This window comes from Aquila chrysaetos, chromosome 7, assembly GCF_900496995.4.
Source record: "Aquila chrysaetos chrysaetos chromosome 7, bAquChr1.4, whole genome shotgun sequence".
NCBI lineage: Eukaryota > Metazoa > Chordata > Aves > Accipitriformes > Accipitridae > Aquila > Aquila chrysaetos.
In genome coordinates, this window is record NC_044010.1 from 39,524,054 (window position 1) to 39,541,537 (window position 17,484).

General features: G+C 39.8%; 1 protein-coding gene across 6 annotated transcripts in view; it reads right to left on the bottom strand.

The window, feature by feature from the left end:
- SYTL5 (synaptotagmin like 5) overlaps positions 1–17,484 on the bottom strand; it is a 92,968-nt gene that overhangs the window by 26,566 nt on the left and 48,918 nt on the right. For all 6 annotated transcript variants that reach the window (XM_030020715.1, XM_030020714.1, XM_030020709.1 and 3 more), the window contains 6 exons: positions 12,455–12,567; positions 10,904–11,036; positions 8,851–8,976; positions 4,288–4,444; positions 2,556–2,685; positions 648–754 (listed from right to left, as the gene is read on the bottom strand). In XM_030020715.1, coding sequence (XP_029876575.1) covers positions 648–754; positions 2,556–2,685; positions 4,288–4,444; positions 8,851–8,976; positions 10,904–11,036; positions 12,455–12,567 — 766 coding nt within the window. The remainder of the gene's footprint in view (positions 1–647; positions 755–2,555; positions 2,686–4,287; positions 4,445–8,850; positions 8,977–10,903; positions 11,037–12,454; positions 12,568–17,484) is intronic.

The following is a 17,484-nucleotide window of genomic DNA, read 5'->3' on the forward strand; positions in this document are numbered from 1 at the left end:
TAACTTCTTTTTTTCCCCCCTCATGCATATTTAACAAGCTTTGAAATTCTATTATAGCATTGATGCACATCTGCAACTTGTGTATCTTGGATATGTGCATAAGAGGAGAGGGAAGCCGTGAATCATTTCAGGAAACGCAGCCCATAGGATACATAGAAAAAGGCACGGAGACGTTTGGGAGAACACAGTGAACAGGAAGAAGAGGAGAGCAACAGTGACAGAACAGAAAGTTGGGGCTTCATTTGCTAAAAATATATATGAGGGGAAAAATCAAAACCAGACAAAGATTAAAGCCTTTAAAGTATAGTATTTCTCAGGATCAGAATTACAATCTGAGAAAGTACGAATTAACAGAACTTTGGAGCATGTGTAATATAGTGCCTGAAATTTATTTTCAGGCCAGATTTCTTTCACCTGTAAACTCAAAAAACAGCAAATCAATAACAAACTGTAACCATGACTATTCATTGGAATCATTCTATAGCCAACATACTCAGAGGATAAAGCTGTTTAAAAACTCATCAAATATCCCTGAAATAATGCTCTGCATTACTTATCATTTACATAGATATACATACAGTGCTGATTTCATAAGTCTGAACAAACAGGATTTCCACCAGATGAACATTTATGTATTTATAACTCACCAGTTCCTGATCTAAGGCACTAGGTACAGATTTGCTTCTTATGCTCAGAGTATCCTCATTTCCTTCAGAGAAAGATTCACTCAAATCTATCTCCGATCGGCTACGATCTGGAAGATAAAAACAATTAAAATGATTGCTATAATTTGTACAAAAACATTCCATTTCATCTTCCACACTTTAACAAGCGTTGTCTCAAACCCAATTGTTTTTTAAGAAAAAAACATCAAAACAATATTTTTGGTATCTGTCACAAACTCTATGACAACTGAACATCAATATGATAAATGGAAAAATATGCTTTCTGACGCTGTTCAGCCTTCTGGCCAATACTTCTTCCCCTGCACTATTTATCTGCTGTAATTGTCTCCTGTGGATGACATTATAGATCAAGGTTTTGACTTTCTCTGGTAGGCCTATCAGCCCGGAATATTGCAAAACTTGCAGTCCAAGTGTTCACAGTGACTGTCACATCTGGCACCACCACCAAACTCTCCCCAGCGCCTGCTACAGAATTAAGCAACTAGGGATACAGATAGACACAGAAAGTACTTCTGCCATTACTGGTGCTCCCTGTGCAGAAAGGAGGAGGAAGCAAACAAGTCTCGAGACCCGCACAAGTTTCTTTCAGTCCTACAGGTCACACATCCACTCAATAGGCAGAAGACTTGTTAGATGTCTTGGAGAAAGATTTTCTTAGTCCTCTCCATATAAATCTTTTGTGTTGAGAAAGAAAGAGGGGGAAGAGAATACTTTTAGATCCTGCAGGTAGGAATCTGGAAAGTTTTTAACTGTTCATCTTCTACCTGGGCTATAGATGATGTGACAGGAAAAGTCACTCTCCTGAACTTAATGTCCTTTGAGATGCTCCAACACGGAGATAATGAGGAGTCTGAGGCCCGCTCCCAGGTTGCCTGCAATTTTGCTCAGCATCCATCTGCTTTGGTAACATGTGGCCTGTTCTTTTCTATTAGGAAAACCTTTATTTTATAAGGTAGCAGAAACAGGAGAATTTTCACTTCATAAAGTAGCAGTCTGTAACACCTCTGCCTGGAGTTGCACCGTACAGTATTCTCAAAGAAACACTGATGCTTTCAAGTTGGAAAATCTAAGGTGAAGAACATTATCTCCTTTGATTAGCTCTGTGGGATACATCACTAGGTTTCTGCTTTGGGCTAAATTCAGCTGAAATAAAGTGAGCCCTGCTGTGTTTCAGAGAGAAACCTGTCAATCTGGACCCACTCTGTTAGCCTTATAAGAAGCCGGCCGAGCGCGTGGGAGAAGCAGAAGAGTGCAACGCGCTCCTGCCTCCCATTTCAGGTAGGAAAAGGAGGATCTCCTCCCACTGCTGCAAAGTGGCTCTGACAGCACCTCCCTGTGCGAGCCTCGTTCACCTAATAGCCTCCAATGAAATGAGGTAAATTACAGATGAATCGACTGGTTTGCTGTATCACGTATGAAAATGAAATGACATGAAGTCTATATCTGAATTTTTTCCCAAATTTGCTTCTGGGCAAAGTGGGTGTGAAATGTAACGGCAGCAGCACAGTAGTATTTTATACAGATCGGAGATAGGTAGTATTTTATACAGCTGACCACACAGACAGTGATTTAACAATGTGCAATTATGAATAAAATCTCGTACCAATTCTAAGAGCCTGTGATTTACCTAGTACTAACATTGTGCCAACATTACTGTGGTTAGGATTACCACTTCTTCAAACGTAAAACTTGTGAAGTGGTATAAATTTGGTTAGTAAAAGGGAAGAATCTTCAGAATGAATATGAACAAATTTATGAAACTTACATCTGTCAATGTGCTTTAAAAACAAAAGGAGCAGAGTCACAAGAATAGGAATAATCCTCTGATAATAAAGGCTGGCAGAAAGAAGGAAAAGACTTAATACTTGCCTGATGACAAAGATACCCTAGAAACTGCAATGGAAGGTGTTCCAGATGCTTTCCTACAGTGCTTCTTTACTAAATCTTCAGGTACACTTTCACTTGCTGGAATAATCATGCCATTTTCTAAGCCAGGGTCCTGCCCAATAAGAAAAAATGCACACCCCATAAATACAAAAAGCAAGCTTATTCACTATCAGTCTACAAAAGTGTCATTTCTATTAGTTCCAAAGCTCCTTTAGCATCCAGTCTATTACTGAATATATTTAGATTACTATCTAATCTGCTTCGTTTAGCACAGATCATGCATAAAATTTGCACAAAGATGTGATTCATGCATACATTCTGAGTTTGCAACTGAAGAATCACAGAGCAATGCATCAGGAGTGAGAGGAGGGAAGTGAAACACTCAAATCCATTAAAAGTTCACTTAGCTTAGAAATTTAAAAAAAAAAAAAAAAGAAAGAAAAAAAAGAAAGAAAAGACAAAACCTATTGTTTCTACACCGGCATAATGATTTCAGCTAGGGTAAAACCAAGTGGACTTGAACTAATTAAATTACGCCAGTATAACCCTTAAATAAAGCCAATATGCTTGACATCATTATGGCTTTTTGCCTTCCTGTAAAGGAATACCTAACAACATCACTCCAACTAAATTAAATGGATCGGCCTTTTTCAACCAAATCTAATGCACTTGAAATCAAGTCAGTCTGTGTGCCAACAAGAATATAAATAAAACAACTATTAATTTATTTACAGCTCCCAAAACTGCCCTTCATATATACTAACTTATTTTTTATTGGGAAAAACAATTAGACCAAGTATTTGAGGTTAGAAAAAAACTGATGCATTCAACAGGGCTCTGATCTCACATGCTTATCTACTTTTTTCCAAACATTAATGGTAAGAGGCATTACCTCTGACTATAAATTTCACTTTCCTTGTACACTTAAGTTTTGGCAACTCTGAACAACTCGCTAGTCCAATCCTGATTTCTTAAGAGGGGTGACTGAAATGAATTCAGGATGGGTGTCTCAGTGCACAGCCAAGAGGAACGGCTTGACAAACAGGCAGGCTGTCTGGGACCGGGGAGAGTGTCTGCTTCTGGCCAGATGAGCCGCATCCTTCTGCTTATTACCAAACAGCCAAGGCGGCTAGCTCAGACGTGGCCACCTACGTCCCAAGAGGCTTAACAGCAGGGAAGAGGAATCCCACATTTTGTTTTGATAAAGCGTCTAGCACACATTCTGTGTTATGCCATAATTTATGCAGAGGCCAGTGTCCAAATCCAGAAAAAACTAAAATTAGCCTGACCTGATCTTCTGTAAATGCTGAGCTTGCAAAGTTTCCCTTAGAAGTCAGTGGGAGCATGCTGGACCCCGCACGCTTGAAAGTCACATCCTTAGTTCACAGCACTTACTCAAGGCCCTGAAGTGCCAGAAATGCTTACTCACATCCCTTGTGCTTCCCCGTTCAGAATCTGTTACCCATTATGTAATGCTGGACATTAAGAGCAATTTTTAGACAAAAGAAAAATGTCTGCCAAACCAAAACCCACATCACTGACAGAGCATGACAAATTCTGTTCTAGTAGAGATCTTCACTGGTCCCAGCAGAATTAGGGAAGAACCAAAATCACCTCTGTCAGGCTTGCCTTTTCTGGGCTACAAATCGATCTAACAGGGCAGATACCCGCCAAGTCACCTTGTTTGGCGTCAGCTCTACATCCCTGTACTGACCCTGCTATAATCCGCAGTCATGCTGCGCGTGCCGAGTGCCGGAGACCTCCGGAGGGAAGGTATGGAAACATCGCCTCTGTTCGCAGGACCCGCGGCCCCTTTCAGATGGTCTGCAGTGGACTCTGCATCACTGCCGTTCAGCGAAAGCGTGCTCCCTCTGGGATGGAGAGAAGAGTATTAAAGCGTTATTGCTTTGAGCAAACCAAGGCAACCCATTTAGCAAACCATCGCAAGAAAACAGCCGTGGTAGCGGTTTATTAGAATAACATCGCCCTGGATGAATTGTGTGATCCGCTGCAAGGAAATGGTCACCTGGAAAGAAAAACACAGGCAAAGGTGAATTACAATTACTTTATACGTACAAGCGTTTTCAGCATTTCTACCAGAACTGCAAATAGCCCAAATGGGCGGCTCTTGTCCAGGCTGCAGAAGCTGCATTCATCCATGTTCATTTTGCATTCGCATCTCAACAGTAGGTGCGACGACTCACGTAACGCTTCCTACCAGGCTGCTCCTTGGTTTAAAGGAAAACTACGGTGACATGACAGTTCTGGCCACTTCTGCAGCCAATGTTAATGCCAGCACTGTCTCCAGAAAGTCTAAAATCCTTGGCTATCTGCTCTCTGTCCTCTCCAGAAAAACAACAACTTGCTCACTGCCCTAGTTATATTGCAGTAATGACTCTTGACCCAAACTTGGAAAGCTAAGAAAGCTGGGCAAGTCTTTTTGCCAGGTTTCGTGTTACTAAAAGTGACAAAAAAGTGTCTGTGATCAGCATACCAGAATCCAGTTGCTAATACCACAACAGGCAGAAATTTTTCCATGGGACATCTTCTATTAGAAAATACTGATTAGTCCATGCCAACACTGAGGGTTAGAAAGGGTAAGCTGTTGCACTTTTTTGACCTTTTGAAACAATGAAAATTATTTAAAAATGTATTTCAACACATTTTCAATTAAAGTTTTATTTTCATTTGGAATTTGTTCTGCAGTAAAAATACAAGGTCTTGGCTGATCTACTCTTTATCCACAAACATCAGTTCAAACTTTTTCATTTTTCTTCACAATTCAGAGAAATCTCAAAAAGTCTTGCAGGACAGTAACAGTTCTGCACACATTCCTACTTACTACTATAATAAAAATTAGTGGTAAATAGGAATTGATGCAGGAATTGTGCCCTTTTCATACGGCAAATACAGTGCCAGAGGACAACAGTAGTGCAAATTTGCTGGAGAAAATTTTTGGAACTTACAGTATATTTTCAGCCAAAAGAGGCTCGCTTGATAAATATTTCAGATTTGCAGGCATCTTCACTGTGCTGGATAACAGCTGAATTTCACCTTCACTTGGTTTAGGCTGTCATATCATGTTTAGAGTAACTGCAGTAAAAATCTTCTTTACCACAATGGAAGTTTTGATTAGAACTACCACTGAACTGAGAAAAAAATACCCTGGAACACAACAGCTCCTGTCTCACCGCTACATTAAGTGAGCACAGGCTCTGAGTCCACACTGGTGGAGTTACTGAAAACAAGGAACACAGGAAAACCCCAAACAAGACTATCTACAAATGTTGTGCAACCGTGTTTTTGTCTTTTAGTGAGCATATGGTAACCTTTTTAACAATTACTATCCAATTTCATATACTGACAACAGTAGATAATGCATAATAAACACGCTCTTACGCCTGTGTACTTCACATACATGCACTGCTACTTTTTCATTTGATAAGCAAGTGATCAACAAATCCTACTAAATGTGCTTTGGTTGAATTTTAGCTCTATCTGTTTACACAAAGATGTGTCTTTGGTCCTGCAAAGTCAGAAAAATCAAGGGTACTGGCTGTCATCTGTATTTTATTAAAGCTGTTGGACTTCGATGCACACACCTTAATTTCCAAATCTGCCCCTGTACGGAAAGTAGCCAAAATGTTGAAAACCTGAGTTTTATTGCATGTCACACCACTTTTGACGGATTGTTCTCACTTTCTGTTACAAAAATTGTTGTTACAGATTTTTTTTTTTTTCCCTCACTGTGTAAACTAATGTAAATCAAGAGAAGTGTTCAGAAGGAATAGTGGGCTGGCATAAAAGATTTGAAAACATGTTACAAGGGGTTCTGCAGGAGTCATCAGTCAGCCTGAGCACTTGCACATCCAACCTGCTAAACAGACCTCTCCTGTACTTTGCCCTTATTTCAATCTGCTATTAGAGAGAGGTTCAACACATTTTATACACATATTAAGTAGACAATGAAAGAAAAATGTTGTTATAAGGTGACTATGCCAGGCATTTCCATGTGGTAGACAAGACCTCAGTACATTGGGGTAGCGTGCCTGTGTAAATGAACCCGAAATTCCTATCCTATTTCTCCTAGAAGTATCCTGATGCAGCCTCCTGGTTAATTCAGCTGCAAAATCAGTAAATATTTTTGCTGGAGCAGAAATAAACGAGTTGAAGGGATGAAGTCATGGCCTGGGACAACCTGTTCCCAGCTCGGTACATCTTCTCTTAAACAGAATTGTTTAGAAAGAATAAAAATTCTCTCTCAGTTTCCCTGCTGGTAGGTGAAATACTATCAATTTTGGCAATGCAGCTAAAAAGATGGTGGCAATTACAAAAATCAGAAATAGGCAGGAAAATCTAGGACAGCTACAGTGTCACAAGATGTTGTTATATGATTTTAATTTGAAACTCAAAACAGTTATGGAAGGTAGCCTGGGAAGCTTTGCTGTTATTTTTAATAATTTCTACTCAGTTCTATAAATTAGCAATAAATGAACTAAAGCAAGCATCCCCAGATATCTAATTAAATATTTAACCATGCATGTACAAGCCAGGAATTTTCATCCCTCTACTAAGAAATATAAGCTGCTCCTCAATCCTTCCACAAACTAATATTTAGGAAGTGCCATATCTTCCATGGACACTAAAATAATTCAGCCCCCCACCAAAAGCATCTCCTGGCAACACAGCACGGTTACTACGTACTTTGACACAGGACACCGATTTGGCCGGGTGAGATGAGACGACAGGTAGAGAAGGAAGTTGCCATAATGACTCAATACGCCTAATTTAATAAATCCCTCACCCTGGCTCTGGGCAAAAGCTAGAAATTGATGCTTTATGTGAAAGTCAAGCAAGGCAATCAAACATAAAGGCTATTTTTATAGACTACTTCACTCTGTTTATCCTTCTAAGTCTGTACGCAGAGCTTGTAGGGTGCTGAATTCTACCACCCCAAACGAAATTATTTTGCTTCATTTATGGTTAACTGCATGATAACTTTCTTGCAGTCTGGCACATCAAAACAGCTGCACAGATCTCTCTCAAGCATTCCTCTGTCCTTATTCTGGTAAACTCTTAGAGAAAGTTACTTAATATTGCATAACCTTAGTGTTAAGCAGCACGGACACCAGATTCCTGAGTTTTTGTCTCTTAGATCCTTCACTCGTCTCTACTCTATTCAATTAAAAGCAAAACAAACCCAGAAAATGAGCAAAAATACTACTTCTGGTCTCATCAAAGTCAGGTATGAATCTGGTTAGATATAAAAGGCCTAATGAGCTTCATGAAAAAAAAAACTTTGTGAACTGTGTATGGATTAAACAAGAAAACTAGCTTTAAAGCTGATTTGGCTAGTACATGCTGCAGCCCCCAGTGGGGGGGAATCAAATTATCAACTTTCAAGAAGATTGTCACCGTCAACTTTATCCATGTTGCAGAACATCCAGCAATTGGGTATTTGAATTGTAGGTAACAAAGGGAAGCAAGTTCTTGCTTAAACAAGAAGGGTCATCTGTGGGTGAATTAAACTTCATGATGTTCCTTTTACCTGATATCCCGTGTTGCTGTACACCGATTTGGAGTCTCCCAGGAACACTGTTTTAGAGCTAGAAATTTCTATGGGATCTTACAGAAAATTATTATTATTTTTTGATCCAGAGTGCAAAATTTCTACGCGTTTGCACCTGCAAAAAGAATGTGGGTCTACATCCAGTACAGACTATCCAAATGAACAAGAAAAAAGTGAGCTATTTTTTGGCTTCATTTTGGAGGTGGGACATAAGAGCAATGTTGCATCTGGAATTTTACAATGCTATCAGAGGCAATAACAGAGAACTCTTAAGCCCAGAAGAATGATAAATGGAATTCTATCAGAAATAACTGGGACAATAATCATGGAAAGAGAAGGGCAGACAGAGCCTTTGAAGAAGAAAATATAAATTATAATCAATTAACATGTCATTACTGGAGGAAAAACTTTGGAACAAAGCACCTCAGTTCTGTAAACACGAACACAGCTCATCAATTAAAAGCCAGAAAACAAAAAACAACATAGTGACAGCAATCACCAGCCAAACACAAGGAGAGAAAAGGAAGATGGGTGGAGATAATTTTTAGGTTTTCTCTTTCTTTTTTTTTTTTTTTTTTTTTTTTAAATAAGCTGTGCTTCTCAGATAGTATTAAAGCTGAGCACTCAAAGACACAATGCAACACAGAGGACTGGCACACACCCGTAGGTCAAGCCCGGCATGAGCTGTACCAGATTTCTGCTGCTCACCTTTCAGAGCAAGGCGTTGACTTGCCATTGCGCAGACTTTGGGTTTCAGGTTCTGAGCCTGCGTTCCTTTCACCTTCGTCTTTTGCATTTTTAAGTTCTCCTTTGGCAACCGCCCTAATTACCCTCCTGATGAAAACACAGAATAAAAGATTTTAAAAGTTGTAAGTTATTTTCCCAGGAAACAGCAACCTGACTGAAATATTGAAATTTATAGAATGCGCACATCACATGTGTCTGACCCATGGACAACTCTGGATATAAGGGTCAATAGAGCACCAAATCTGGTTATCAAACTGACTCCTATGGACAAAAAAAAGCATCATATTTGCTAGAAACTGCTTTTTAAGACACAAAACATTAAAACATCCCTCCTACTCAACATGGCCACTTCAAGCTTTGAACCAGAAGTGCCTTTTGTGAAAATTCCTCTCTCTATTTTATTTTTTTACAGTTCATACACAGAAAAGTATTTTGACTAAGTATGTGTATTTTCCCCTAGCAAATTACACTATATGTATTTTCTCTTAAATATTTCTTTGCAATTTCTACAATTATATGCATCAATGCTCCAAACACTCTATTTTCTGAAAACATAACATCACCCCCTTACCCTGCAACATGTGGCCTAATAAGACAGAAATGAAAAAAATGAAATAAGGTTTTGAAAAGTAATAGTATTCTTCATAGACTTACAAACAACAATAGACTGTTAAGTTATCCCATGACACTAAGCGTCAGTAGGAGTTGGAATCCAAAAACGGCTTTGCTAAAACAAATCCACTCATGAGATATATGAATGTGGAACCTGAGGGAGGAAGAAGGAGCAAGGAAGAGGAGGAATAATGAACTACTTCTAAGACAGGCCACAAAATATACTAGGAAAAGGAAGCCTATTTCTTGTAGGATTAAATTTCCTTTATGGGGAATGTCACCACCAGAAAACATTTCAGGCCACAAACTGAAAAAGGCTGAACACCACTAAAATAAACAACAGGCAATTACAAAAAAGAATGGTTTCTCATTGGGGAATATGACTAATAGGTTTGCACAAAGGATTTAAATGAAAAGAGGATTAGAAGAGTAAATTTTAATGCACTCTTACTATAGCTACCAATTAGCATGATTTAGAGCAACATCTAGGTCCCATTACAGTAGATTCCCTAAGCTGGTTCTTTCTTCACCTCAATTTGAGAAGCCACACGCATACTGATGTTCTTTTTCCCAATATTATGGAGAGATAAATCACTCGTGTTAATTTCTGGAGTCACTGAAACAAGTAATTCCATACTCAGCTCTCCTCAGAAGTAAAAAAGCTGTAGAAAGCCATCTACCTACCCTATATTTAGGATCCATAATAAAATGTGTTTTCTTCCAACAGAAACAAAGTTTCCCAACTACCAGCCCGTGGAGCTCCAGCCACGATATGAACGGTCATCCGATTTTTCTTCCCATTCACCCAAAAGCCTCAAGTTACATCCAGACACCACTCGTGCAACCATATACTCAATGCACCTGTCCACGTCCCCCTGAGAGTAAGCGAGCGCTCCTCATAGCCAAATTGGGCTTACACACATCACTGAGACTGCAAGATGACCAGCAACATATCTGTTTATTCACTGTCACACGCACAAAAAAGGGGCACTGCTTGACGGTTAGACTGCATTTGCACAGCTGGAAGCAAAAGGAAAACTTGACTTGTGAGCAGAACTGACCAGCACACATAAAAAACAGGCCCTCCAAATACTATTTTTTTGCATTTGCTTCTTCAGCAAACCTGCCTTTAGGGACACTCTGTTACTTCTGAGTATAAACAAGAAAAATCCAGGAGTAATACTGCCTTTTTTCTGCTACCTTTGTAGCTGAAGAGTAATTACTGCTGCATTTCCTAGGAAACAGAAGCCTAATTATAGTAAGTACGCTTTTAAAGGAAGGCTGTTTCTAACCCTAGGAAGTTTGAGGCTGATGTGGAACACTAGAGAAACTCAAAAGAAAATCTGTCCAACCATATACAGCTGTTTTCAGATTTATCAGTTTCCAAAAGAAAAGGCTTTACCCTATCTTTCTAGGTCCACTGAAGACTGATTTATGCCCATTTGTGGAGGAGACTGATACATCTGGCCTTTTCTCTTCATTCTCCTGGGGTTGATCTTTAAAAGTTCTTCCTTCATCCTTGCTGGAAACCGTCTCTTCAGTGGAGGGGAAAAAAAAAAAAAAAAAAAAAAAAAGTGAATGTTTGCACAAAAAAGGCAGGACATGTCAAACAACCTACAAAAACAGATTTTCCATTTTTCAATATTAAATAAAACCATATGATAAAATATCATGAAAAAAACTTGGGAGGTTTTTTGGCTTTTCCTTTTAATAAAAGAAAATAAAACTTGAAGTAGCTTGAAATGTTTCTCATTATCAGCTCTTGTCTTTAACTACGCTTCTGAACTTATCACTGACAACATTTAATAACCAAAGGATCTGAAATATAATTTTGCAGCATACAGTGTTTTCTCTGTTAAATGAAAGAATGTTATCCTAATTAAAATGTGTGTTCAACTAGGAGCAAGGTGGGGGAACAATGGCTTAAATATATGTTTTAATATATCTATCAAATAACAAAGTAACAAATCACAAAATACCCGATTTGACATTCTGCATAATATCAAAACCCAAAGAACGTTAGATACTTGCCAGTTTGACAGCTTCTGAAGCACAGCGATACTGGCAAGATCAGCATTTTGCCAAGCAGTATACTTGCACCAGGCGTTTTTACAATGGCAGTAAACCAGTCCTGCTCCCTACAAACTACTCATACCCATCACACTCCTACTGAAAGCAATAAATGCTGCATCTGAAAACAGACTACCCAAATAACAGCTTCTGTGTGCAGAGTGAAGTGGTTCAGTGAAGACAGAAGCATCAGCATTCAGGAAAAACTCCTGTTTCTTAAACCAGTGGTCCTGTGGTACCATGCAAGGTACCGCAGCAGCTCACAGACGTGGTAGGTACACTTGCTGCGCTTGGTCAGGACAGCCAAACTGTTTACCTAAAAGCGCAGGTGCAATTTATTGGAGATACCTGGGCAAAAGGAAAGTCAAGTGAGAACTGAGAAGCACATCCAGTAGTCTGGATGTAGCCCATGCTCCAGCATACAGCACAGGAGTTAACATTTACCTTTCTTTTTCAGAGTTGAAAAAGAAAAATGGAGTACTTTTTACACACCACCATCACAAATAAGAGAGCCAAAGTGAAAAAAAAGGCTGGGTTTAGATCTCTGCATACAGCCAAATTTCCTGGCAGGAGCTGAGAATGAACTTCTAGAGTCTCTGCTGCTGGCTTTGCAGCTGAATAATACTGTCACCCGTTTGGACAGTGCAATTTTAAGCAGCTCTCTATCTCCACAGAGAAACTTCTTCATTCATCCATACCTAACCTGTCCTACATATTAATCATTCATAAATCAGTGCATAGTAATACCCAAATATGAAATTAAGATTAAAATACTGATTATACTTACAACTTCAACAGTGAAGAATAAAATACAAGTCAAACGCTCTGTAAACAAGGTTTGAATGTATTAAGCACAAGCAAATCTCTCTCTTGTGGTCCCTACCTGGGAATTTGCGTAGAATAGACTGTCTGACAACATCAGTTCCAAGATTTGATTGTTTGAAGCGCTTTGCTCTCTCTTCAAAAAACCATTCTCCTGTCACTATCCGTAGCTGTCTGTATGGGGAAAACAAAAAAAGCCAGAGACATGCACATTAACAAACTTGGCCAACCAAAGCTATTCCTTAAACCCTTAGGTCATCATTCCACTGTCATGCTCACAAACCCTAGACACCATTTGCACAGTTCAAAATAAAGAGGAAAAAGATTGATTGCAAAGCTTGGCATATTAGGACATGTAGCAGAAAAATAATATCATCTTGCTTTGGGAATGAAAAGTAATTTTCATTCAGTACATGGAAATTTACTTGGCAAAAAAGTGTTTCAACCACCTTTACCAGATTTCTGCAGAAAACATGTAACATACTATCTCCCTTGTCCTTTGGATAGTGAACTACTCAACCTCACAGTTTTCAGTATCTCCAAAATGACAAGAGATGTAGAAACAAAAACAGTGGATGGAAGGAGAAAAAGCCCTACCAAAGCTCCTGCCAGCCAAGTCAGCAGTTCATGGACCCAATCTGATTATATACAGATTGCTGCAAGCTTATATATATTTTTCATCTCTAAGTTTCATATGCTGCCACTATATGTAGTTTCTTCACATGACAGTGCTGTTATGAATTAGCTATGTGTTGGAGGTTCAGAGCAATGAACTTTTGTCTTTGCTACCGTTCTGGATAATGCTGCTTTTTCTGGTTGCAAATTGTCTTACCTATGCTAGCAACAAAGAAATCCTATACCGGCAATGCTGTTTTCCATAGGTATATTTTTATGCTGATTGTTAGCCTTTTCCTGAATTAGTTTAATTATGGTAAAACATCACCATTTCTACTGCCCCACTACATACAGTTGATGGCAAAAAGCTACTAAACATGAATACTCAAATAAAAAGCAAATAAACAAACTAAAAAAAACCCCAAACATATTAAAAACTGATTTAGTTCCAGACACACGTTCCTGATTACTGCTCAGTAAGAAAACTTATTTTGAAACCTATACCAGAAAAGAAATCATCTAGTCTCTTGGGCATGAAAATTACTACAGATGGATTTAGAGCACTGATCAATATCTTCGCTATTAAATTACATTTGAGCCATGCCTGAATGGAGGAGAGTCTTACTTGAGAAAATACTAAACATTACAGAATAGGATCCTGCCATTGGTAAAAAGACCCTAACATCATCAGTTCTTCCTAACCTATTAATGAATCATGCACCTTTGCATGAGTCATTAAAAAAAAAATTAAAAAAAAAAAAATCAAAATCCAAAACATGTGCCCACAAGCACAGAAATAGAAGATTGTTGCCTTATCTTGTTGTTGCAGACTCCTAGTGACAAACCCCCCTATAATTCGTCATCACAATCGGTCAGTTATTATGCAAGGCATTAAAAAAAAAAAAAAAAATAAAAAAAAATCTCTGTTTCCACTGGGAATTTTTAAATTACTTCTGGTCGACACAAACACTGAAAAAGATTCATTGCATTAGAAACTATGCACAGTCTGGCTAGTACAAAAAACAGTTTTTCTCTGAATGTGTATTTTCACAATTTATTTACAGCATGCGCTTCTCTCTGCAGTTATTTTTATACCAAGATTTACAGCAAGTTTAATGCTCTATATCTAACTATAAACCTTTCAGACCTTTGACTACACCATCTTATTCCACTGCAATGTAAACAACATATCACACTGCAGTATGAACTACATGGTTCTTTCATTTTTTTTCCCCTCACTTACTCCCAGGTTGGACCATAAAACTCCACAAGCGCCGTTATCCCCTTGGACAGAGATTTTATTCATCCCTAATATCTTACCAGCAATGCTTAACTTGCTCAAGGCCAGACAGGGCACTCCCTGCCCTCGTATTTGGACAAGCATCTTCACCCTTCTCCAAGCTCAGGACAATATGAAGGAGAAGGTGCGACCTACGGCCAGGGTTTCAGCAGCTTGGGAGGCTGCCCCACACAAAGCTTTTACAACCAAAAACTTGTAATTATTTCCACCCCCAACCCTAAATTGTGCCACCTGCCTGGGCTGCTGTGGTTCCTGGAGGAGCAGCCCTCTGCCACATGGTCCCTGGAGAGCCATCTCCTACGTTTTCTGGCCAGATGTGAACAGTGATGAGGGAAAGAAAACCTCTCGGGTTCCTCCTGCATCACAGGCGCCCAGGGGACCTCAACCTGGCCAAAACGGTGGCCGAGACCAGCGTGTCTGCCTGTTTTACCATACGTTAGTCTTATAATCTGATGTGGAGATTCAACCCTGCAATAGCAGGACCAAGTGCTCAAGGAAGGTCATGGGGGCTGGGGAGATCCAAGGGGCTGGAGCCAACGGAAGGATGGTTGGGGTGGCTGTGGGAGGAGGCCGGGAAGGAAGAAGATGGAGGGCTGCTGGGCTGTGCAAGGAAGGATCAGCAGCGGTGGTGTTGGTGGAGGGAGGAGGTCCTCCCCCAGAATCCATCCCCGGGAGAGGGCCTTCCTCTCCTCCTCCACTCTGCTGTGGTATGGAGTCACCCGCAACCTTAGAGCTCACCATCAATCTCCCTCTCTCTCTCTCTCCCCACTCCATCCCACACCATCTGAACAACTTCTACTCCTCCCTCTGGGACCAAAGCAGCCTGCAAGATGGGAAGGGCTGGCACCAGGCTGGGAGTGACAAAGGAGTACTGTAGAGAAGAACTTTCTCTTCTGCTTACCATCCCCTTGTAATAGTAACTACTGACCCCATACTCCTCTTCCTCGCAGCCGCGTAGAGCTGTGCAGGGAAGAGGTAGGTTAGTCTCTTTGGGCAACAACAGTTGATCCCCGTACCTTCTGGCAAAGGATAAATAAGCAATCTACTCCTCTTACTAATCTCTCTCCGCAGGCTGTAACCTGCCACCATTAAATAGCCGCTAATTACGTAGCTGGTGCCCTCTTGCTTAGCCAAGGAAGTCTGGGGTCATCGCTGCATGCTCTGGCAAACACAGACTGGACCCCCAAGGAAAGCGGAGGGCGCGAACAACCCCTTTTGCGGCCTGAGTGGGCAAGGGAGTGTGACAGCCGCTACGCCGATGGAGCTGAACCGTGTGCTGGTTCAGCTAACGACAGTAAACTGAATTGCCCATCTTCTTTATTGGGCTGATCTTATTAAGCAGTAATAAGAGCCACATTCTAAATTGAGGTGCCAACTCCTTGGCACTACTTTGAGGAGGCCCACACCCATTCTGCTCTGACTTCACCAAGAGAACCAGGCCTGAGGTAAAACACAGACAACTCCCTCAAATGAGGCACAAAACAGCAAATAAAGGCGAGTATTGCCTTGTTTTAGTCAAGTGCTTCACCTCTCTAGCCAATCCTGTTATCCAGAGCGAAAGGGAAAAAAGAACAGCCATCAATAGCCAGCCGTTGCGAGCGTCACGTGAAACAAGTCTAGAGGCCTCAACCTTCATTTCAGACCTTCATCCTTATTATCACCAATGTAACTGTCAATCCTGGGATCCTGACTTCAGCTGGCAGTCCTCTTTTGTGAAAATGTCCTTACCCAACAGAGCACCTCTACAAAAATATCACATTCTAATGAAATAAGGGGAAAAAACCCAAGCTTTGCAGCTTTGAATTTCTAGTGCACTAATACTGGATGTATTTTTCACGTATACTGAACAATTCACAGAAAGATTGATGTTCGTGTTATCTTAATCATTCATACATGTCAGGAGTACCTATTAAAACAATTTTTGTTCTACACATAAATAGAAATAGATTCAGATTAAATGATTGCCTAAGTCTCTGACTTGAAGTTTGAATTTCATAATTACATTTGACATTCTGAATCAAAAACTGAAGAGCGAGACCTAAACAGTCTTATAATAATTTTATTTTCATGCATTTATAATTATGACAAAGGGAGACTGTCTTTCCTACTGAGATAGTGCATCTTTCTTCTATTTCTCATACAGGACTTAAAATGAACTCTTCCCACCTAAATGATTGTTTCATTGGGAAAAGAAACAAGGGTGTTTACTCAACAGTACATCAAATCAGTGCTTTCAGGTTTGGTTTTTGTTGTTTTTAAAATGGGTCCAAGGTCCATACTGACTGTAAATCATGGCTTACGCATGCACATCCTTTACTTTCCTTTCTCAGCTAGCACATAGCATACAAAGTAAAGAAAAACACGTATGTGTTCTACCAAAACAGTGTTTAGACTGGCCTTCCAAGGTGTGCAACAGGTGCTGAAGTCAGTAGCTTTAGAAAGAAGGAAAACAGTATTATAAATAGTAATAGCAGCAATTTTTGCATGATTGCCCTGTCCTATACTCAAAATGACTGGGAAAATTTTAAAGAAAAATCATGTTCAGGTAGCGAGGTTTAGTACCAAATACTTTAGGTATCTGTTAAAGTCCTTATACGTTAATTACTGATCCACCTACTCACATCATCATGTGAGAGGGAGTACATTACGGTTCCACGCTGCTTCTCCCTCTATGATCTCCTACTAAACGGCTTAACTTCACTAATGCACTGCTCAATTTAAAAATGGAACATAACCTGTGGCCTATTACTGCCAAAAACTCAGCTTATTTTCCACTCTCATTTTTGCAAGACACTTCATGGTTAAATGCCAATTATAAAAATTCCATTTAAGATGGAAAGTCCCAGTTGTTACTTGTAATCACTTCTTTTGGGAAAATACCCACATTGGTAAAACAGTTTCACTATCCATTTGATCATCCAGCCTAACTCACATCCACAGTAGAGGAGAGAGATTTAGTCTAGCTTCCTTTCCCTCTCCTGTTCCTCAAGTTATTCTACTTCCTCCCTGGGAGTAAAATTTGCAAAAAAATGGCAAGACCAAAGGCTGGATAAAATGCAGCCTATACATGAACATACCAAAACATACACACTCATCTTTGTATGTATTCAATTCCACAGAGCATTTTCTATAACATAAATTAATTCCAGAGTAATTTTTAATGTGCTGTGAGGCTA